The following is a 22381-nucleotide window of genomic DNA, read 5'->3' as shown; positions in this document are numbered from 1 at the left end:
GGATCCACGACATCCACTACACCAGGCTCTAACATCAAATTCGACATTACAAGTGGTCCAAGGAGCAACTCTGGACCGGTCTGGAAGTCTTCCACGTTCTCGGGCCCGTACCGCCCCCCGATTTGGAGTCTATCATTCTTCCATCTCAAGCAACTAACGCCTAGTCTTGAGAACCCTGCAGATCCGTCCACGTTTATTTTCTGTTTACTCCGTACGACTCGAGTGCTTGGGCGACATCACCCTTTATTATACATTGAGACGCCTCCCTCCGTTGAGTTTGTTGTTTTGATTCTCATCAGTAGGTTCGAAGCTGTCTCGTAAAGTCAACAATCGCCAATCGACATCCACCCTGCCATTGGACCGATCGACCAGAACCATGGCTTCTCACGAGCCTGAGGGCTTCGAGTCAATCACACCACATCGCTCTCAGCCATCTGAGGGTTTCCTCACAAAAATTCTCAGTAATGCATCCGGCTTCTCAGAGAGGAAGAAGAGCAGGGCGTATGATGATTCGGAGGATGAGGCCCCAGGGATCACAACGCAAGACTGGAAAATGATGCCAGAGTTGCAAGGTATTCGGGATCAGCATGAGAAAGATCAAGTCAAAGGTCGAAGACTGGGTGTAACGTGGAACAATCTGACGGTGAAAGGAGTTGGAGCCGATGCGGCTATTAACGAGAACGTTGGGTCGCAATTCAACATTCTAAACGGAATTAGAGAGAAGAAAAGCAAGGATCCATTAAAGACCATCATCGATAACAGTCATGGATGCGTCAAGCCTGGAGAGATGTTGCTCGTTTTGGGAAGACCTGGCTCTGGATGTACGACACTTCTCAAGATCCTCGCCAACCGGAGGAATGGGTATGCTGAAGTCACAGGAGACGTGCACTGGGGCTCGATGGATTCCGAACAGGCCAAACAATTCCGAGGACAAATTGTCATGAACACAGAAGAAGAGATTTTCTTCCCTACGCTCACAGTCGGCGAGACAATCGATTTCGCCACGAGGATGAAGGTTCCATTCCACCTTCCTTCGAATATTAAATCACCAGAAGAGTTCCAGCAGGCTAGCCGTGACTTCCTCCTGCGGTCCATGGGCATCTCTCACACACACGATACAAAAGTCGGAGACGAATACGTACGAGGAGTCTCTGGGGGTGAGCGTAAGAGAGTTTCCATTATTGAGACTATGGCCACTCGTGGAAGTGTCGTTTGCTGGGACAACAGCACACGTGGTCTAGATGCTAGCACTGCGCTCGAATACACCAAAGCTGTTCGTGCACTCACCGATATATTTGGTCTGGCGTCTATCGTCACGCTATACCAAGCCGGTAACGGTATCTACAACCTCTTCGATAAGACGCTTGTTCTCGACGAGGGAAAGCAGATCTTCTATGGTCCATTAAAGCAGGCACGCCCATTCATGGAGGAGGTTGGATTCCACTGCACAGACGGAGCCAATGTAGCGGATTACTTGACAGGTGTCACTGTTCCATCGGAGAGAAAGATTCGCGACGGGTGCGAAGATTCCTTTCCACGAACGTCCGAGGATCTGCGTGCTGCGTACCTGAAATCTAGCATCAAGACTGAGATGGAGCGGGAATACGACTATCCTCATACCGATGAAGCAAAAGCTTTCACGGAAGAGTTCAAGGAAAGTGTTACGCACGATAAGCATAAGAGCCTGCCAAAGAAGTCGCCTTTAACGGTCAGCTTTACAACCCAGATCAAAAATTGTGTTATTCGTCAGTACCAGATTATCTGGGGTGACAAGGCTACGTTTATCATCAAGCAGGCCTCGACACTCGCCCAGGCTCTCATTGCTGGCTCTCTGTTCTACAATGCTCCCAACAACTCTGCTGGTCTTTTCGTCAAATCCGGTGCTCTCTTCTTGGCTCTTCTGTTCAACTCTCTTCTTGCAATGTCTGAAGGTATGTGACCCGCATCTGGCTGATTATATAGTGTTTACTAATATTATGATAGTCACTGATTCCTTCTCCGGTCGTCCTGTACTCGCAAAACACAAGCAATTCGCCTTCTATCACCCTGCCGCTTTTTGTCTCGCACAGATCGCAGCGGATATACCTGTATTACTCTTTCAAGTTTCTCACTTCTCACTCGTCCTATACTTTATGGTTGGGCTGAAGCAAGATGCTGGCTCCTTTTTCACCTTCTGGATCTTTGTTTTCGCCGCTGCGATGGTCATGACGGCTCTCTTTCGCGCGATCGGTGCTGGCTTCGGTACTTTCGATGATGCCAGTAAGGTCTCTGGTTTCATCATTGCTGCTGCGATCATTTACACTGGTTATATGATTCGAAAGCCTCAAATGCATCCTGTAAGTTTCTCCCCCTACAGTCTATACCATCGCTAACATTATCGTAGTGGTTTGTTTGGATCTTCTGGATCAATCCGATGGCGTACGGTTTCGAAGCATTAATGGCAAACGAGTTCCACAATACCCTCATTCCTTGTATCGCCACGAACCTCGTCCCTAATGGACCAGGATACCTCGACTCTGCTTATCAAGCTTGTACCGCTGTCGGTGGAGCACTTCCTGGCGCGACTGTGGTCACTGGAGATCAATACCTCTCATCCCTTTCCTACTCCCACTCTCACTTGTGGCGCAACTTTGGAATCCTCTGGGCCTGGTGGGTGTTGTATGTCGGCATGACTATCTACTTCACCACCAACTGGAAAGAATCAGCTGGTAAGACGAGCGCACTCTTGATTCCAAGGGAAAAGGCGTCAAAGAACAAGAAGCATCTCGCAAACGATGAAGAATCTCAGACCACCGGCGAAAAGGTGACTCCAAAGCCCAGCGACAAACCAGGGAGACAGTCTTCATCCGAGACCTTGGCGACAAAGGAGCAATTGATCCGTAACACTTCTGTATTTACCTGGAAAAACCTCACATACACAGTCAAGACACCTTCTGGTGATCGCGTTCTTCTCGATAACGTCCAGGGATGGGTAAAGCCTGGTCAACTCGGTGCTCTCATGGGATCTTCTGGCGCGGGTAAAACCACCCTCCTTGATGTTCTCGCCCAGCGCAAGACAGACGGTACTATCAAAGGATCAATTCTTGTCGATGGTCGCCCTCTCAATATCAGTTTCCAAAGATCTGCTGGTTATTGTGAACAACTCGATGTCCACGAGCCTCTTGCGACTGTTCGAGAAGCCCTTGAGTTCTCAGCACTCCTCCGTCAATCCAGAGAGACACCTGATGCCGAAAAGCTTCAGTACGTTGATACCATTGTTGATCTTCTGGAACTACACGACATTGAAAATACTCTTATCGGTACAGTCGGCGCTGGTCTTTCTGTCGAACAGCGCAAGCGCTTGACTATCGGTGTGGAACTTGTCTCTAAGCCAAGTATTCTGATCTTCTTGGACGAACCTACCTCTGGTCTTGATGGTCAAGCTGCCTTTAACATCGTGAGATTCTTACGAAAACTCGCAGATGTCGGTCAAGCTGTCCTCGTTACTATCCATCAACCTTCTGCCCAACTTTTCCTTCAGTTCGATACCCTTCTTCTTTTAGCTAAGGGAGGCAAAACTGTCTACTTTGGTGATATCGGCGAGAATGCCTCGACTCTCAATGAATACTTTGCTCGTTACGATGCAGCCTGTCCAAAAGAATCCAACCCCGCCGAGCACATGATCGATGTAGTTTCTGGAACACTATCTCAAGGCAAAGATTGGAATAAGGTCTGGCTCGAGTCTCCGGAACACGAACATACCATCAAGGAGCTTGACAGCATCATCGATGAAGCTGCATCCAAGGAACCTGGCACTGTTGATGATGGCTTCGAATTTGCAACACCAATGTGGACACAGATTAAGCTCGTCACTCGTCGCATGAATACTTCGATTTGGCGAAACACAGATTACATCAATAACAAGAACGCATTACATATTGGTTCAGCCCTTTTCAACGGCTTTACATTCTGGAACATCGGCAACAGTGTCGGCGATCTTCAACTCCGTCTCTTTACCGTCTTCAATTTCATTTTCGTCGCTCCTGGAGTTATCGCCCAACTTCAACCCCTCTTCATCGACCGCCGTGATATTTACGAGGCTCGTGAAAAGAAATCGAAGATGTACTCCTGGGTTGCTTTCGTAACAGGTCTTATCGTCTCCGAGCTTCCTTACCTCTGCGTCTGCGCCGTCCTCTACTTCGTCTGCTGGTACTATACTGTCGGTTTCTCCACCGATTCTAACAAAGCCGGTGCCGTCTTCTTCGTCATGCTCTGCTATGAATTTATGTACACCGGTATCGGTCAATTCGTTGCCGCCTACGCACCTAACGCTGTCTTTGCGTCCCTCGTCAACCCTTTGCTCATCGGTACTCTCGTCTCTTTCTGTGGTGTCCTTGTTCCTTATGCCCAGATCACTGCGTTCTGGCGCTACTGGCTCTATTGGCTTGATGTAAGTCCCTTGTCCATTTTCAATCAACAGAATAGATGATTAACATAATTCCTAGCCATTCAATTACCTCATGGGTTCCCTCCTCGTCTTCACCACCTACGATGAACCCGTCCGCTGCACCGAAAGCGAATTCGCCATCTTCAACCCTCCCAACAGCCAAACTTGCGGCGAATACCTCACAGACTACATGCAAGGCATGGGTGCGCGAACCAACCTTACCAACCCAGATGCCCTAGAAGGCTGCCGCGTATGCCAATACAGAACCGGTGCCGACTACCTTTCTACCCTGAACCTGCCAGAATACTATTACGGCTGGAGAGATGCGGGTATCGTCGTGCTCTTCGTGTTTAGCAGTTATGCGATGGTTTATTTGCTCATGAAATTGAGGACTAAGAGGAGTAAGACTGCTGAGTAGACTGTGCTTGGGTTCAGCTGTTTGTAATTATTAGGGTTTTCTTTTGTTTAGGTGGCGTGGCGTTTGGGTGATACCAGGAATAGATTGGGATAGATTGCTCGACTCGGCGTAGATGAGTAAAAATATAGAGAGGATAATTAATATGATAAGATTTAAACATTATACTACACCCGGCCTTGTTTAGGGAGTAGGATTTCTTATATAGTTCTAGATAATTATATAGATTTGAGGAATCCTGTATTACGAACAAATCATGTAATATTTATATACTTTCAATTTGCCAGAATTATGACAATGGGGAGGAGGTTGATGGTCGGGTAAAAGTGGGCCCACCCCATCATGTTGTGAATCATCCCGCGCAATCTAGATGCCCCACGTAGGTGGTCATCGCGTCTCTAAATAAATTATATTGTCATCCTCCTCCACGATCCGCAAACTACGACGATCTGTCACACAATCTTGCCAGGAATACCGTTTCTTTCGCCATCTTCCCGTAATAGTCGATACAGCTAAAGTGCACATTATCTAGAAGAGTAGCAATCTTTTAACCCTGCTATCATGTCTCAACCTCCGACCACTGTACAGGTCAAGAGAAGGCGCACCGATGAGCCTGTCGATTTTCTGCGTTAGTACTCTTCAATAGGCGATGAGACTGCTGAGCTGGGCTAACAATTGAATAGGTGTGCATGAGCTCACTGGAAAGAGACAACGCACCGGCAACTTCGTCTTCTCGCGACAACCTACACCCATCACTGAAGGAGCCTCCCCCGCTATTCAAAGCCAACCTCAAGCCGGTAGGCAGATCAAACCTATTCATCGATCGATACAAAGCTCCAATGCGGCTTCCAATAATGAAGGCGTCGTCACACAGGGAGAAGGGTCAAGTGAGATTGCGGGCACTGAGAAAAGCGCGAATGCTCCAGTACCCGAAGTAGAGATGGAAGATTTGACCGCTGGAAACCCTCGCCGGTTTCACATGTCACGAAAGTCTATGCAGAATCCTCTTGAGTTGGGGAAGGGCAGGAAACGCGGTGCGACAAACAGCCTAACATTCATGGAGCGGAAGGCTCGAAAATTGCCATTGGGTACAAAGGAGGTAGTGGGAACTAAGGAAGTTGCTTCTGATGTACCTGAAGAGAGTCCGGTTGAGACACCACGTCCTCGAAAGAAACCAGGTCTTTCTTCTAGAATTAAAGGTTCTCCGGCAACTGATCCGACCACACCCAAGCTCTCTCCAAAACCAGCGCAACTTCAAAATATTCGCCTACCCAATGGTACAATAATGCCATGGGATGTTAACTCTGAAGTATTGGCTGCGGAAATGCAGGCGTATACTCTTCAAGAGATTGGACGGAACATTGAACAAGCTAATAAATTCCAATCTGGTCGTGACAAGCAAATTTCTTCGCCGCTGCGGCAAAGCACCCCGTCCAAGTTCAAGCCAAAGAAGCCAGCACTTCGGTATGCAGAACGACATCCTGAAGAGGCTGCCAAGATGAATGCCATCGATGCTATGGACATGGATGACTGGTCTAGTGGTGATGAGGATATGGGAGATGATTCTGAGTATATTATTGACACATACGTTCGCATGCCGGCGGGCACTCTACAATGTTCTGGCAGTCCAAAGAACTTCGGATTGTTGATTTTGGAGTCTCAGCCGGATATTGATGAATTTTATCTAGAAGAGCAGGATAGCGACGAAGATGACGAAGACGAGGATGAGGATGAAAATGGTAAGATTAATTTGCGGATCGTGTTGCTCTTGCTAACGGTATTCAGCCGAAAACCACTACAGCGCAGACTATCCTGACGACGAGGTCGATTCAGATGATGAGTTTGATCGTAATCCATATTCCTACCGACACGATGCATTTGATGAAGACGATGCGACCTTTAGCGGTGACGAGAAACCAGCTTGGCTCAAGCAAAGTGACATGTCAGATGGGGAGGAGGATGATGAAATCTAATAAGGACGTAGCTGACTTGTCGATTTAACATATCACATAATATACAGAACTTTCTTCGATTGCGACCATGAGACATACACTTTCAGAAGCATTGTTTTTCTTTGCTGCTTCGAGTTTCAAAAGCACCTGCCGCCAGTCAACTGATTCCTCTGTTATTGGATACCATATATATAGAACGGGAGAAACCCGACAACGATGATGTGAAGACGATATCCTTTCCCATTTCGACACAACCTTGAACGCCTACTCCTAACTCCAGCCTAACCGTATACCAAAACCTAAACCATGTACGCCGAAACAAAACTTTGGGCCTAAAAGCCCTGGCAAACTCAACACCTAGCACCCTCCAGGAAGGAGACCATCTGCCTCCATGAGGCGAATCATTCTGCGCCAACGCCATTTTTCTAGGATCCGTCAGCCATCAATCACGATTGTCAGAAGGAAAGAGACTCACTATTCTTGGGATCCGGATCAACGAACGTTCCATTCTCTATCATCGCATCCCTGATCTCATCCTGTCTGAGAATATCCATGGCCCTGGCCTTATCTGCAAGACTGACCCAGCTATACTCCAACGCTCGATGTGGAGATAACTCAATAAGTGTATATGGGAAGTCCATGGCCTTGCCTTCAGGAGTTGATCTTCCTCGGACTGGAGCTGGATCCAATACAGGTCTTCCATCAACAAGAATGGGCACCCAGTTGACATGTCGCGGTCTGATGTTACAACGGTAATAGCGCGAAGAGAAGCACTGATCCGATTCACGGTGGTCTTCCCAGAATCGACGGAACCGAGCTGGATGGCCTTTCCACGGAACGCCCAAATCTTCTTTGGTGTATCTGATGAAGTGAACTTGCTCACTGGTATACGCCTTGTTAGAATGTGGCGTCTTGTTGACTCTGTCGGCTGGATGGCGTGAAGAAGAAGATGGTGGTGCTGAGCTTTGTCGTGAATGATGGCGCTGAGGTCCATGGCGGCCGCGATAATGTGATGATGAAAACCGATTCAAGCCAGTAGAAGCTGCATATCGTCGCCGGGAGCAGTCTTCATAGCTGCCTCTTCGATTGTACGACCCTCCTCGTGGGTTAATAGGCCGCAGCGGCAGTGCAAGTCGATTGTCGGAGAAACTACGATTCTCATAGTGGGGTTGACTATGTCTTCTAGAGATGTCGAGGTTGTTCATAGACCTTTCCACGGAATCAGGTTCGCTTCTCAATGATTCCGCATCATCTTCGTCGTCTGATGGGTTCAGCAGACTTGAAATTGCCATAGGGTTGCCTTGTTCGGGTTGTGGCGCTATGATCAAGTATATGTGCAAGCTATCGGGTAAAAGGCTCTGTTTCTTCTGTTGATCTTCCACATTCGCGATTCCCATCACTCCGATGATGACAAAAAGATAACTCGAAAGCGTTTAATAAGGACAAGATATTGAAAATCAGACAATAGGTAGTTGTTTGATGGTTATCAACGATATATCGCTCTTTGCATAGCACGAAGGATCGTTGCCGTGTGCTATATATGAAGAGTCGAATACCAACATCACTGGATCCTTGTAAGCAACACGTTGGGCTTAACTGGGCGACTAATGCTGCTGTACGACTACTATGAAAATGCAGCAGACCGGGAAAAGAAGCGTTCGGCAAGGAATGTGGAGTTTGACTTTTCGAGACACACCTTCTACGCCTAAGCCAGTCTGCTCAGCCCAAGAAATCTCCAGCAGGACGGAGCCGAGTTGGAGCGCCAGCACGAACGATTGGCTGTCACGGGCGTGCATATCCAGTGGGAATGGAAAGCTTTATCTCAGGGTGCTGTTGGTTATTGTGATCCAGTAGCCTGGGCGAATTACGGATCTTGGACGTTTCCATGGCCCCTCAGTTGATTCGGTCTGTCAGCACAACAGGTGTAATCTTGTTGGTTGCTGCAAGAGGCAGGAGCGTGCCGGCTGATTCGATACCCGGCTACCAAGTACCAGAAGTATCTTTTTGTCACTTGGGACGGTCCGTAGAAGCTGTCGAGCGGCGGCCCGAAGAAGTTTGTGCCACCCTGCCCCGAGGCATAAAATTCGACAAACCTTTCGCTTTCGCTACCCATTAGCGAGCCCCTTTCCATTGGCCTGGTTTCTGCGTCTCCTCCTTCTCGCCCATGCCAGGCGGCAACGACTTTCTTCCTTCTTCAGTAGGCGGCCGACCGAGGATTCATGGTCTGGCGAAACGAAACACTCGCTTAATCTACACCTCTATGAATATATACTGCAAGACCCTCCGTCCCTACGACATCGTCACGTCAAAATGATTGCTCTCAGCTTCAGCAAAGCTCTCTCCCGCTCGTATCTCCCTCCCTCCCTCCAGCCATCGCCATAGTGTCACAAACTCACCTGTCAATTCAGACTCAGACGCACATACAAGGATGCATTCAGCCAGGCACGCCTCAACCAAACAGCTGGGTCGCTTAATGCGTACAACGCGCTCCTTTATTCCTAAACCCCTTCCGCCAGCGCACTCAGGTTACCATTTCACGTCAAAGCACAGCGTGCCATTTCCTTGGGGGGGGCAAATCATTTTTTTAATGGTACAATCGTGTCGTTCCCGCAGGAGATAACAGTCACTTGATACGCCCAAAGCAGCCATTTCCTCCGTCTCAGACCAATGAGAAGGGTGCGAGCTGCAGAATACACCTATGACAATCTCGTCGCGAATTGATTCGGTCCAAAAAACCCTGGCCCAACGTCTCGACATGCGTGGTCCCCCCAGATTCGCTCCTTCGTCATTGCAGAAACGCACCCGTTTCGAGTAGATGAGGCGCCCGAAGCGAGGCAAAACAAATCGATCAAGCACGTAAGGGAGTTTTATGAAGATTTGTTCGGCTCGCACGACGGCAGCGGCTGGTCAAACATCGTTCCCCACTTGTTCTTCAACAGTGACATGGCAGTTGTTCATCGTCCAGAGAAAAATGTTTCCCAATACATGCGGCTTACTCACCTCCCGGTTCTTGACATACGATACATACATCATCACATATATCCCACCTTTCGCGCGCTTGCCGCGACATATATCACTCTTACGGCCGTTTCTGGTTCCTGGACCCGTGATCTAGCTCAATTTACCTTTTTTACCCCAAGATCCGGACGGCGGAGTAACCAACATCGCGGCGGTCCAATTTACCCGTACCGAAGGATGTACCTACGAAGCTTTGGGTTGGGTGAGCGTGGTGGTTAATTGTGTGGTGTATGCTCTACCGACTCTACGCTGCCTTGTGCAATATATTTAATGTTTTAATGCTGCATTCCACCACGTTGTGTTCAAGCAGGAAGACGCACTGGTTGTACAGCGTTTCTGTGTGTAGGTACTTTTGTAAGCTTAAAATAGACGAGGGGGGTGAGGGACGCCGAGTACCAATTTGTGGGGTTTGCGAATATGTGCTTATGTTTATTGAATCGAACTCCTTGAGCATTTACCTAGATATGGATCAATGAGTGGGAACCATACAAAGCAGCGGCATATCCAACATTCCTTTGCCTCTGCTTGTCTGGTAATACGTGGACTGGAATGTGAAGGTGGAGGTTTGGGTTAGTGTACCGAGAGAATGGTTCCGCCGTGTTTTTGGGCGCATTCTTGGAGGATCAATCTTGGAGGATTGTATGAATGGGTGGGGATATTGGAGAGGGTTAAGCGCTGGTGGTGCAGGGCAGGGCAAGGCATGATGACGGACGAGGTGATGAAGGGGATCGGAGGGTTTGGACGGAGAAAGAGAGATGGTGGAGAGATGTGAGTGAGTGAGTGTCGAGGGTTTACGGAATCGGAAGGCGCTGAGAGTTTAGAAGGGCCTGGAGCTTCGAGAGCCTTGAGGGTTACTTTGCGGAGGAGTTCACGGAGGCCTCCTACCGTGTGCCTTGTAGGTAGTGCCTTACCGTGTCTAGGATTTTCCTTTAGCCGCCGTATCGCTCTCTCCTATCTCTTCTCTTTTTCCCTTTCTCAATCCTAATTTCAACAAGGGATTCTTCAGTAATGCAATGACTTACAATCAGCCCATTTTATTTCTTCAACGCCATCGTTCTAGACTAGCATTGAATTCTGTATCGATCGAATGATTGTTAGACATTTTTCTGTAGGCAAGAGATATAGAATGTGAGGGGTTTGCGCCATGATGTTGGGGAGGCATGTGATGACACGGTGGGTTGGGGGGAGTAGCCTTTTGTGGACGGGGTGGTGAGAGAGCCTGTGATGAAGGTAGGACAGCAGAGTGAGCCAGTGAGGGGTATGGTGATAGGATACTCTCACTCCATTACTGACGAACTCCACCGGAGTTGGGATCAAGAGCCTACTGAACTTTCAGTGCTCCAATCCACTCAGGAACGTGGAGATCGAGAACTTCAGCGTGCTGCAGTTGCAGCTATCCAGTCGCTGCTCCAACTTGACAGTTCTGCACGTACTACTCAATCCACCGCTCCAGTCTTACTGGACAATTGGACTTGAAGTCCGTGACACAGCTGTCTAGACTAAAGACTCTCAGTGTTCTGAGGCCAAACATCTGTGGGGAGCGACAGACTAATTTGTAGAGGCAAAAGTGATCGCTGCTTGCCATCATCGCATGGTGCAGAGTCCACTTCTCATTCGCCGCTCGTGGTACAACTATCTCAACGGGACATTCTGACTGCTGATCTGGAAAATTTAAGTCTATAGCGAGTTACAGTCTTAGCTGTCCGACGAGGAATTAGTCGCTATTTCCCTTCATCACAGTTGAACTACTCAACTCATCACCAGCCAAAATCCCATCACTGAACCATCAACAATCACCAGAATCTAGAACTCCATACCCCAACTCAAACCCACCATCCGATTCCTGTCTCACCATCGCATGGTTTCGTCCCAAGCTCTCCTGATCATCCAAGACACATCCCATTCTTCAGACATCTTTTCTCTATTGCCACCCCCTTTCCTCCATCCCCTTTCTCCAGGCATCTTCGGCATATTTTGCCGCTGAGAATAGTGGATATGCCGAAGCTCTTCCTCCTTCTAGCACAAAGCCGAGGAATAATGAGTACTTGTTGATACTTCTTCATTGTCACTTGCTGATACTGAATTTACCGAAGGATTGGTACGCTGTGTTGTCGGATGGCACTGCATCATGTTTTAGTTTGGGCATGGAGCGCGATATCGGAACGCGTGGTGTGCGTGGGATCGTGGTGTTGTGGAATGTGGTGGGTTGGAATTCTGGGAAGTTCTGGAACGTGGGTGATGCTAGACATTACGGATTTGATATCCGGACCTTGATATCCTGATATCTTCTTGTAAACTATCTTCTCTAGATATGAAAAAGCCCGTATTTAAAACCAGAATCGAATCCAATTTCAAATTCAAACATCAAACTCAAAACTCAATCCCTCCATCTCCGTCGGCCGCACCACCCCCCGGACAAAAGGCCCCCCATCAAGCCATATCACCATCAGAGACATGCAAACCCGACAGTCTGGTTCGATCACAGCGCCTAGATTCTCGTCTTCACATTCACGGTTAGCGCCGCGTGCGTACCCTGCCGGGTGATTTCGCAACCCTTCTTTACTGCTCTCACGACGCTACTGGAATGCGTTGGTGTTTGTTTGTGTGGTCAGGGTGTTGAAGCGCCCTGCGAGGAATAGGGGGGCGATGCGGGACCGTTGAGGCGCGTTCGTTCTTTTAATTAAGATTTGGATTTAGGTTTGAGTTTGGACTTTTGGGTTTATCTTGGAAGGATTACGATGCGAGCGGCTATCTGATTCTAGGAGCGTTTTCTCCATGCTAAGACAAGGCACGGATACTGTGGAGTACGGGGAAGGACTTAAGCTTGTATCTTATTTTTGGGTTTATTGGTTCAACACGCAATGGACGGCTTTCTTGTTGGGTGGCTTGGAAGTGCAAATGCGGTGTTGGTGGAGGGGCTACTCGCTTGTTGTGTTGTATGGTTCTTTGTGTCACCTGGACTGCTTCTGGTGCTTTGCAGCTTGCACGCTGTTGGTGGAGTGGGAGTGTTGAGGATTAGAAGGGGCTGACGGTCTGTGGTGTTTCATGAGATGCAGAGTAGGTTGCTGATGAGGTGGTGCTTTGGGAGTGTTTGCGTTTGAGAAATGCGATGGTTGCACAAGCGTCTAACTCGTCTGGATTGTATGTGATATTAAAAATGTGATTCTGAGAGGTGAAATGTGAAGTATGAGAAGTGAGGCAGTTTTCTTCGTTCTTTAATGACCATACATCACATTGGGTAGAAATCAACATTGTGGATGCCGTCGATACCGTTCCCTGACGATACGCGGCCGATGAAGAAGCAGACAGGACATCTATTGGATGAACCTCACCACTCGGTGAAGAAGAGCGCAACTTCATTCGCTCCATCCCGTTTGTGATGAAAAATGGCTTTCTGAATGGCGTGGTCCGGGAAAATGCAACGAAGTGGGAATGTTGTGGAACTAGGAAGTTTGTTGGTGAAGATGGGAGTGGAGAGCCTTCCAACGCCATCGGCATTGGAAGGCTTCGTGATGGTCTGCGACACCTATCGGGGTGATGATTGGGAAGCAGATTTTACAAGCTCGCAGGTTGGAGACGTTTGTCTCGAATGTGCTGGTTCTCCAATCAATCCGTAAGCTGACCAAGGCTCCGTAACCGTCAATCTTAATGTCCTTAGCTTGGAGACAGCCACCTAGATCAAGCCATTCGGCAAGAGGATGAGCCTATCATTTCTTTGCTGTTATGGACATTGCGGAGTGTTGGTCTTCCATGGCGGTGCGTGATGGCTAAAGTGTCGACGTTTGATTTCTGCTCCGTGTCTTGATCATATCATTTTCAACGTCTCCGACTGCCCCATCACGAGCAGAATTCTGCAAGTTTGTGACAGATTGAATGTACATCACCGTAGAATGCAGTGAGGTCGACGTTTTTCCTCTGTGAGATGGTGTCATTGTGATGCTTTGGAGGAAGCGAAGAAGCTTATTCTTGAGAGCCCTGGATCATAAAAGAGAGTACAGTACAGCACAGCGAGTGGAGGTTTCGAGAATGGTGATCCGCTCATCCCTTTTAGCGCTCGCCATCCATCTTTTCTCAATATGTCTTGCACATGATGCCGACTTTCTCCGCTATCTTCCGCTTTTAGATCCGCAGTTCAAATGGTGACAAGGTATGCAACTTACAACGTAGATCCCAGAGAATCCACAGCACTATTGTTAAAATAGCTTTTCATGGACTCCAAAATTAGACTTCATAAAGAGCTGTAAGACAGGAGCGGCTTCGGCTTAGCAGTGAATTCTGTCGCATGACTTCGATCTTTGTGGAACCTGAGCATTCTGCCCAAGAGGACAACAAGAGTCGCAGATTGAATGATGCTAGCATGAGGCATGGCCTGTAGTGTTATCAGCAATCTATCCTGTCAGTCATGTAGTAGCCTAATGATGTAGCTTGAGCGATCAGATACTGTGGGACACTGAATCTTCATATGGACTTCGGTAAAGCCCCTTTCCCCCAAGATTGCATTCTACTGCGATTTGACATGTGCAAACACAAAGAGAAGAGGAAAAACTCCTGAGCAATAGCAAGATCACATAGGAATTTGACCATTGTCGTGGCTCGGAAGCTCGTACGCAGCTGGGTAAGAGATTTCGTTCCTGAAATATATAGTCCGTTGAAGTCAGTCTTCTCAGTGAATAGAATACAATGTAGAAAAGAAAACATTTGCGAAATAGTATTATTTGGCTGATTTAATTGAGTGACCGAGTAATCTTGTTAAACCTCTGAAGTGTCTCTCAGTGTTTGTAAAGCCTGCGCATGCTACCTTTGGAGACGTCATGATATCGCCTTGAGATTCTGGAATAGACATGCGAGTATCGCCATAAGAGTGCAGCAGAGGAGATGTAGCATTGATAAAGTCTTTTGACTTTACAATGGGCTTGGTGAGAAGGTTGTCAAGTGAACGAGAGGTGATGCATACCGTGATGTATCATGAAATGTTGAAGCCAAAGTTTTCAATGGGAGCTCTAGATTATGCCAGGCACGCCGGCGCAAATTCCTGATTGAGAGTCGTAGTGCATCTACGCCAACGCTTCGTATATTTAACTCGTAGAAGCTAGACCCAAATGAAGGGTAGCACGATGCACAATTGCAGCCATCTTCGAAGTTACCCCACTTGAATATTGTACTTTCTTAAATAGTCGCAAGCAAGATTTGCACTCCAACTACCTTCCTGCTCATACATAAACAATCGGAAGATCGGACCTGTCTGCAAAAGATTTTTCAAGCGTTGAACAACTGTCACATCTTTTGTTAAAATTCTGCAAATACTTGCGACTAAAAAGGTGACGTTTGGCGCACGTGACACATAGATGAATCGCGAACTTTCGTGCTAAAGTCAACTCTGATCTTCAGAAGCTTTGCGCCGCAACCACCAACACGAAATGACTTAACAGTGAAGCTGCGTAGCGAGCAGCATGGATAGTATAGATGTCCGTGTATCGTAGACGTCCAAATATACCCCCGAATATCTCTTCGAATCCTTTGTCGCGAGACCGTCCTAACTCTTCATCCTCCCTGGATACAAACGCATCGCATCCAACGCTTTATTGTGGGTAGCATTCGACATCTAGGCAGACGCACCGTACTGGTATTGGAAAACATCGAGGCTATCTTGAGGAAAACAAAGCTCCTGTCGAAGCGTGGGATACCCGCAAGATTCTCTGCGGCGCGTTTGCCTTGAAGCTTGCGAAATATCTACAACATGGCCGTCATTCCTAGTCCTCTCACGAACCTTGAGGTACCGGGCACTAAATTCGAGGGGAATGATCTGTACAATGTGCGGAAAGCGGTTGCAACACTATTGGATCAAAAGAATCTACGTTTTCCAGGTGCTCAACCTGTGAGCTTTGCCAGAAAACATCTCGAAGAACTCACAAGGGAAGAGTAAGTTTGTATTTGATATGCGATGTATTCCTGGCTTACTTTTGACTAGCTACTATGTCTGCGAAAAGTCGGATGGCATGCGATACCTCCTTTACCTCACCGAAGACCCTGGCGGCCGCGAAGCACACTTTCTGATCGATCGAAAGAACGACTTCTGGTACGTGCCATTCGAGAAGTTACATTTTCCTATACCAAAAAATACCGCTGGATACCATATAAACACGATCATTGATGGGGAGTTGGTCATGGATAAAGTGCCCGGAGGCGGTACTCAAGCCAAATATTTGGTGTTCGATTGTATGGTGCTTGATGGAAACAGCCTGATGAACAGAACGCTTGACAAGCGATTAGCTTACTTCAAGGAGCGCGTAATGGATCCATATTTACAGCTTCTCCAAGACTTCCCTTCGGTAAGTGGTATCTGCTTTGCTGTGGGCAATACGCTAACGGAATCACAGGAGAAGCAATTTCTTCACTTCATCATGGAAATGAAATCAATGCAGCTTGGTTACGCGATTGACATGATGTTCAATCAAGTTCTTCCAAACCTTGCCCACGGTAATGACGGTCTGATCTTCACTTGCCGGACAAGCGAATACAAACATGGGACTGATCCACACATCCTCAAATGGAAGCCTGAAAATGAGAACAGTATTGATTTTCGACTGAGACTTGATTTTAAGTTAATTCAACCGGATGAGCAGGACAGGGCGGAGGGTATCACAGAGCCATATTATGACTATGACAGTCAGCCAACTTGCAATCTCTTCATATTTGAAGGAGATGGTCGTGAGGATAGCTGGGGTGGAGAGTTGGTTCTTGCCGAGGGAGAATGGGAGATGCTGAAATCACAAGGTCACCCATTACAAGACCGCATTGTGGAATGCTATAAGGATGACAAGAAACAATGGCGCTACATGAGGTTCAGAGACGATAAGGAGAATGCAAATCATAGGAGTACAGTGCAAAGCGTGATCGAGAGTATTGAAGATCGAGTCACAAAGAAAGATCTCGCCGAAGCTGCTCCGAGGATCCGAGAGGAATGGAAAAGACGAATGGCAAAGGAGAGAGAGAAAGTACGTGCAACCTCGACAGGAGCAATTACCAACACACCAATGGGTGTGGGTGTAAAGAGGAAAGCAGATGAGCAAGGAGCTGCGAGACCAAGTCCCGGGCCTCCTGCGGAAAAGAAACTTTGACTGACTGCCGTCCGTTCATGCGCGTATGGCGTCTCAACTACATTACAGTGTGTCCTTATTACTGATCTCAACTGGCGTTTGTGGCTGGCTAGGCTACTCAGGGCATCCCAATTCCGGGACTTGCGGTACGGTAACACACAGGAATTTGGTGATATTTACGGGCGTTGGTTATTACTTAACGGCGTCGTACAACTTTTTGTCTAGATGGATATGGTATGGCTAGCTTGGCTGGATATTTCGGGCGTGCTGGCGCTTTTCGATTGACGCACATTTAGGGTAATGTTACGGATTACAATTATAAACAAAAATTTACACCCTCATATCACAGACCTGAGCAGCATCTCTTTGGCTGTAAGTTTATATCTCTGTGGTGGAGTATCCCGCGCCGCATAGCTGCATTTGACCTACAGTGGGATATCAGCAACAATGTCAACGCTGGATGAACCATTGGTCCCCGTATTTCTAACGGTTATCTTGTACGCGTCACGTTTGAAGATCTAAAGCTCTTATTATCCAGAAACTCTTTGCGGAATTTTTAACTCCGACGCCAAGCTCTCACTGCATACTTCACGTAAATCTTCAGACTTCCCCCATTCATTGTCAGGTTGACACATCTTTAACATAGTATTTCATTCCTATATCCGAATTACTGTTGAAATGGATGTTCATGTCATATCCAAGAAGGATAATAGTGTGCATACGACTATCACACTAGAGAATGAAGGTCTGGGTGAGCTAGGCAGCAATTCTGTTAGGGTCAAGACAAAGTTGATTAGTTTGACGTCGAATAATTTGAGTTATGCGAGAGGAGGGAGTTTCCTTGGTTGGTGAGTTGTATTTTTCATTATGATACTATTTACTTTGTGAGATTGTAAGTGTCGAAAGCCACTCGGATGCTCTTAAGAAGAAACTCTTGACCTTCCTTCTGCGGCCTTACAACAAATGACTTCAAAAGAGTTTGACGTGTACATGGAAACTGACTAATATCTCTCCAAAGGTGGAACACTTACCCTGTCCCTTCATCCCTTCCCGAGCCTTACAACGATACCAACGATTGGGGTATCGTTCCAGCCTGGGGATTTGCAACCATCACCAAGTCAAACATCCCAGAACTTGCCATAAACTCGACACTCTACGGCTTCTGGCCAACATCAGCTGCACTAATCGACTTAAAACTTGAACCATGGATGCAAAAGGGTTATTTCACCGAAACATCACCTCATCGAGCAAAGTTGATGACCGTCTACAATCGGTACCATGTTGTCTCTGAACCACTTCCCTCAGCCGATGAATTAGCATGGCGATCGCTGTTCTTTCCAGTCTGGCAAACGGGTCATCTCTTAAGCCAATACGTCTTCCCAGCTCCGAGTCAATCTCAAATTCCAATACACCCACTTGGCATGGGTGACGCGTGGAGCAAAGATGATGCCAATCTCACATCTGCTCTGGTGATTAGCTTGAGTGCAAGTAGCAAGACTGGGAGATCATTTGCATGGCATTTGAGCAAGCGAGCGAATGGTACCGGACCATTAGGACTCTTGCAAGTCTCCTCCATTCCCGATGCTATCTCCAACGCCGCCGAAACGATGAGACTGGGCTTCCCTCAAAAATCAGTAAGCTATACTGATCTCGAAAATACCATCTCTTCGAACTGGCTCACCGATCTCAAAGCCGAGAAAATCGTCATCTTCGATTTCGGAGCAAGAGACGGCGTGCTTGAAATGCTCGCCGACACCCTTTACTCTCATCCTACTCTCATGGGTTCTCGAGTCGTGATTCTTCAGGTCGGCTCTGAGCAGAAAGTGTATAGCTCGACCGAGCTTGCGGAATCTCAGGCCGCGTTTAAGAAGCTTTCGAAGATTCAGGTTAATACTTCGACGATTAGGGATTCGATTCTTGCTACGGAGGCTGGGAAGCATTATTTTGAGGAGTCGGATAGATTGTGGAATGAATGGAGCAGAGATCGCGAGAATGTATGCCTTGGTATGAAGTTGGTGTGGGGAGAGGGGGTGAAAGGTGGGGATGGGCTTGAAGGGGGGTGGGACAGGCTGTGTAAGGGAGCTGTTGGAGCGAACCAGGGGCTGGTTTATAATCTCTGAGGATGGCGTTCGAATTCTTTAAATTAATTTAACTTCGCACTTAACCATACCCGGCCTGACAAAATATGTGACTGAATTACGATGCTTGTTCATTGAATATAACAGATTTGTTGAATCTACTTTAATGATATGTATTTTCTCTCCGCGGGAAGGTGCGCCCCGGCTTGTTGAAAGGACACAGGGGGTGCACGGATTCGTTTCTCGCTTATCTAAGCACAACTTCTAATTCTCAGGAATCACGATAATCAACTTAATAACTTCATTAATTAAGATGCCGACCACAATACGCTCATAGATGCGTCTTACGACGCTAGATAGACCTATTCCTGTGAAAGTTACTACTATAAGAATAAGGAGTCGATTCTTTTAATCCTTCGAAGATAATTACGCGACGCAAACGATGGCTACGATTTGTGCCCCTTTTGGTATTACTTTACGAACAGGCTAGAATTAGCTCAAAAAGGTCGAAAAGCTAGGCTCCCTAGGTACTAGGCGTACACGGAAGCTTTCTATAAGGCTCGGAATGCCTTTATCTATTAAAAAAGAGACCGTTGAGATACTTTTATCGCCGTCGCGAAACCCTGTCCGAAACTAGACCTACGAGGCTTAAATTAAATTCCACAACTTACCCGTCAAGCCACGCTAGCTACGAAACAAGATAGTAGACTATATAAAGAATGCTCGGCGCTACAAGATGGCCTATATAAATAGTTCGTTTAAGTATATCACGTCGATAATCGTCGGAAACACGGCCAAAAGTATTAAGGCAAGACGGTCGAGAACACCTTCTAATAGTAGGTCTTTTCGGACGAGGCGCACCTCGATCTAGGTTAATAGTAAGCTAGTTTTATCCTCCGGGAAGAAGGAACAAGATTTGACCCGGATAATATATAAATGGCGGGCAAAAAGATAGGTAACGTTTTCTACGTTTCCGGGTAGGCAAATTAGTATACGCTAGCGCCGGAATTAACCTTCTACTACGACGAGGAACCTTATATTAAATAGCCGAAGCGTCCTAGGAAGCCTAGGCGTTTAAAGTATAAAAGCGAAGAGTAATATAGCAAAGAAATCGTAGCCTAGAACGCTTTAGCTCTACACCCGAAAGAGGTTAAGCCGAAGGGTAACTCGATAACCGGAAAGTACTATACTAAGAAGATTTTGCCTAGGCTACTCGAAGCCGTATACGGGCTACGCCGGCGCTTTGATTTAGAAGGGAAAGAGCACTAATTCGTCTTATTAGAGGATAATAATCGAAGTTATGGCTACACCCTCCCTTACCGTCCTAAAACTCTACAGGACAAGCTTAAAATAGCTACAAACGTCGAGATAATTGACTATCCTCCCCTGTCGCTAGATGTCAACTGTTAGGAGCCTGTTTAGAATATCTTAAAGGCTCGAGTTCGACAAAGAATCTGGAATACGATAGAGGAATACAAGGCTGTGATTTAGGACGAATATAGTAAGATAACGCTCGAGGAGGTGCGCAAAAGGATCCGTGAAATACCTGACAGGATAAACTAACTTGTAGAGCGTCCTGACAAGATAATTAAGAGCGATATCTAGTAGCGTTGTGAATATATTTAATTATTTGATCTGTAGATAGCCTCAAATTCATGAAGTTGTGCTTAATAAGCGAGAAACGAATCCGTGCACCCCCTGTGGGATCTTGTGGAAAGTGTTGAAGCTAATGAACCTCGATTACGGTTCCTATACTTTTTTTCAGAGCATGTTTATCGTTGCAAACACATTCCGTGAAATTTCCCTTGTCACGATGTCGTAGTCGTTTTCTCAATTTTTCTTATAACTTTCCTGCTAGTTATCCAATTTCGAAAACCTCTGACTGATTTGTCAATATGATAGTCCAGCCTCATTCTTAGACTTCGCAAGGCTTCCTCGACTGGCTTTTGTTCACCTAGCATATTTCTTCTGAGGTCTCTGCTGTCATAACCGAGATGCCTTCGCCTTAGTAAACTTTCCTGCTCTCTTATTTCCATTTTTCTAACCTCGTCGAGTAAATTTTCGAGGCTGATGTCATAATTTATGGCAATACCACATGTAGGATCCAGCCCTACAAAAGCGTACATATAATCTCTGGGCTCGGTACAAAGAGACATGTTACAGATGTTGAGATACAACAACAGATTGGATGGATAAAAAGCATAAGACCTCAACGTGATCAAATAAAGAACCTCTACCCCCTGCTTCTGGGTAAAATTGCGAATAACTTCAGATCCTTGGCGTTCATGGTCCCCAATTGTTGAATCCGCAAGTACTTTGCATGTCCTTACCATAACTTCCGAAGAAATGCAAAATTCTCCACAATGGAAAGCTGCTGTAGAGGCAAGGCAGAACTCCTGTACAATCCATGCGCGATACCAATAAGATTTTTCCATCAGCTGGCCCATCGCCTCGGTCTCCTGCAGTGACAGCTCTCCCTTCAATTTGACTGTACGTTCTGTGCCCTCAAGTAGATACTCCCGGTAGAATAAATCTACATATATTTCGTCGCCAGCTTTCACTTTTGGGAGCATTTCAGAGCTTTCACCTGAAACCAGAGACGAAATCCGACTAAATCCAGCGTATGCCAATGGTGTATGTTTATCCTCGCTACCCAGCCACACCAAAACTAGCTGTGCCATACTATATATCCTCCCCATGAGCTGTACCTGTTGACTTTTCTCTTCATTATCGCTCTAATTGATACATATCGCATCGATCCATAGGATTCTTTCCCTGTCCGGATATCTGAATTGCTGAAGCGCTAAATAGAGATTGTGGCGGATACACACATCATGGCCGTCGATTTTGATGACCGGATCTTCAGCCGAGGCAAGCCCCCATTCGTATGAGACAGCCTCATATTGAAGCTCACTTAGTTCACCGTGCGTAACTCGGCGTGCTATATCGGAGCCGGTGCTGGATGGTTGGAGAAGTAGGACTCTGATTTCGGTTGGTGTTGTGAGGGGTTGATAGGGCAGTGCCATGCTGCAGATGTCCGCAGTGGCGTTGAAGCGGTGTGAGGTTTGTCTGGTTTACGGCTTGATACGTATGGAATCAGGAGTGACGATGTCAGAAACTTTGTGCAAACGGGGAAGAACGAAACAAATGAGGCTGTGGTTGAATCTGTTTGCGGGTGGGGCTGACTTCCAAGTTTCATAGGGCTGATTTTTGGGGCTGTTTCCTCTCGCTTAATTTGTCACTGCTGCCTAGCCATTCTTTGAGAGCTTCTTTTTCAGGAGATATGTCTGTTCACATATACTTCTGGTTTTCTTCTTCTATCAATAATCTTACAATCAAGTCCCTTAAATCATTCAGACATTATTGATCATATTTACAGCATCAAAAATATGGCA

At 46.9% G+C, this 22381-nt stretch overlaps 6 protein-coding genes across 6 annotated transcripts; 4 read left to right on the top strand and 2 right to left on the bottom strand.

Annotated features, from left to right (window-relative positions):
• Positions 1–376: 376 nt before the first annotated feature.
• GLAREA_09873 (P-loop containing nucleoside triphosphate hydrolase) lies at positions 377–4844 on the top strand (the record flags this gene model as incomplete). The annotated part of the gene is made up of 4 exons (XM_008086469.1): positions 377–1931; positions 1984–2336; positions 2384–4429; positions 4485–4844. The coding sequence occupies 4 exons, from the start codon at positions 377–379 to the stop codon at positions 4842–4844; spliced, it is 4314 nt and encodes a 1437-aa protein (XP_008084660.1).
• A 558-nt stretch (positions 4845–5402) lies between these two features.
• Positions 5403–6814, top strand: GLAREA_09872 (uncharacterized protein; the record flags this gene model as incomplete). Its single annotated transcript, XM_008086468.1, has 3 exons — positions 5403–5469; positions 5525–6580; positions 6627–6814. The coding sequence occupies 3 exons, from the start codon at positions 5403–5405 to the stop codon at positions 6812–6814; spliced, it is 1311 nt and encodes a 436-aa protein (XP_008084659.1).
• A 336-nt stretch (positions 6815–7150) lies between these two features.
• GLAREA_09871 (uncharacterized protein) lies at positions 7151–8190 on the bottom strand (the record flags this gene model as incomplete). Its single annotated transcript, XM_008086467.1, has 2 exons — positions 7151–7218; positions 7269–8190. The coding sequence occupies 2 exons, from the start codon at positions 8188–8190 to the stop codon at positions 7151–7153; spliced, it is 990 nt and encodes a 329-aa protein (XP_008084658.1).
• Positions 8191–15548: 7358 nt separating this feature from the next.
• GLAREA_09870 (DNA ligase/mRNA capping enzyme, catalytic) lies at positions 15549–16929 on the top strand (the record flags this gene model as incomplete). The annotated part of the gene is made up of 3 exons (XM_008086466.1): positions 15549–15730; positions 15780–16140; positions 16189–16929. The coding sequence occupies 3 exons, from the start codon at positions 15549–15551 to the stop codon at positions 16927–16929; spliced, it is 1284 nt and encodes a 427-aa protein (XP_008084657.1).
• A 657-nt stretch (positions 16930–17586) lies between these two features.
• GLAREA_09869 (uncharacterized protein) lies at positions 17587–19028 on the top strand (the record flags this gene model as incomplete). Its single annotated transcript, XM_008086465.1, has 2 exons — positions 17587–17756; positions 17927–19028. 2 exons carry the CDS (start codon positions 17587–17589, stop codon positions 19026–19028), a joined length of 1272 nt encoding a protein of 423 aa, XP_008084656.1.
• A 1766-nt stretch (positions 19029–20794) lies between these two features.
• Positions 20795–21667, bottom strand: GLAREA_09868 (uncharacterized protein; the record flags this gene model as incomplete). The annotated part of the gene is made up of 1 exon (XM_008086464.1): positions 20795–21667. The coding sequence occupies one exon, from the start codon at positions 21665–21667 to the stop codon at positions 20795–20797; it is 873 nt and encodes a 290-aa protein (XP_008084655.1).
• Between the last annotated feature and the right edge of the window lie 714 nt (positions 21668–22381).

This window comes from Glarea lozoyensis (genome assembly GCF_000409485.1).
Source record: "Glarea lozoyensis ATCC 20868 chromosome Unknown GLAREA4, whole genome shotgun sequence".
Lineage (NCBI taxonomy): Eukaryota > Fungi > Ascomycota > Leotiomycetes > Helotiales > Helotiaceae > Glarea > Glarea lozoyensis.
The sequence above is the reverse complement of the archived record's forward strand: the minus strand, read 5'-3'. Positions and strand labels throughout refer to the sequence as shown.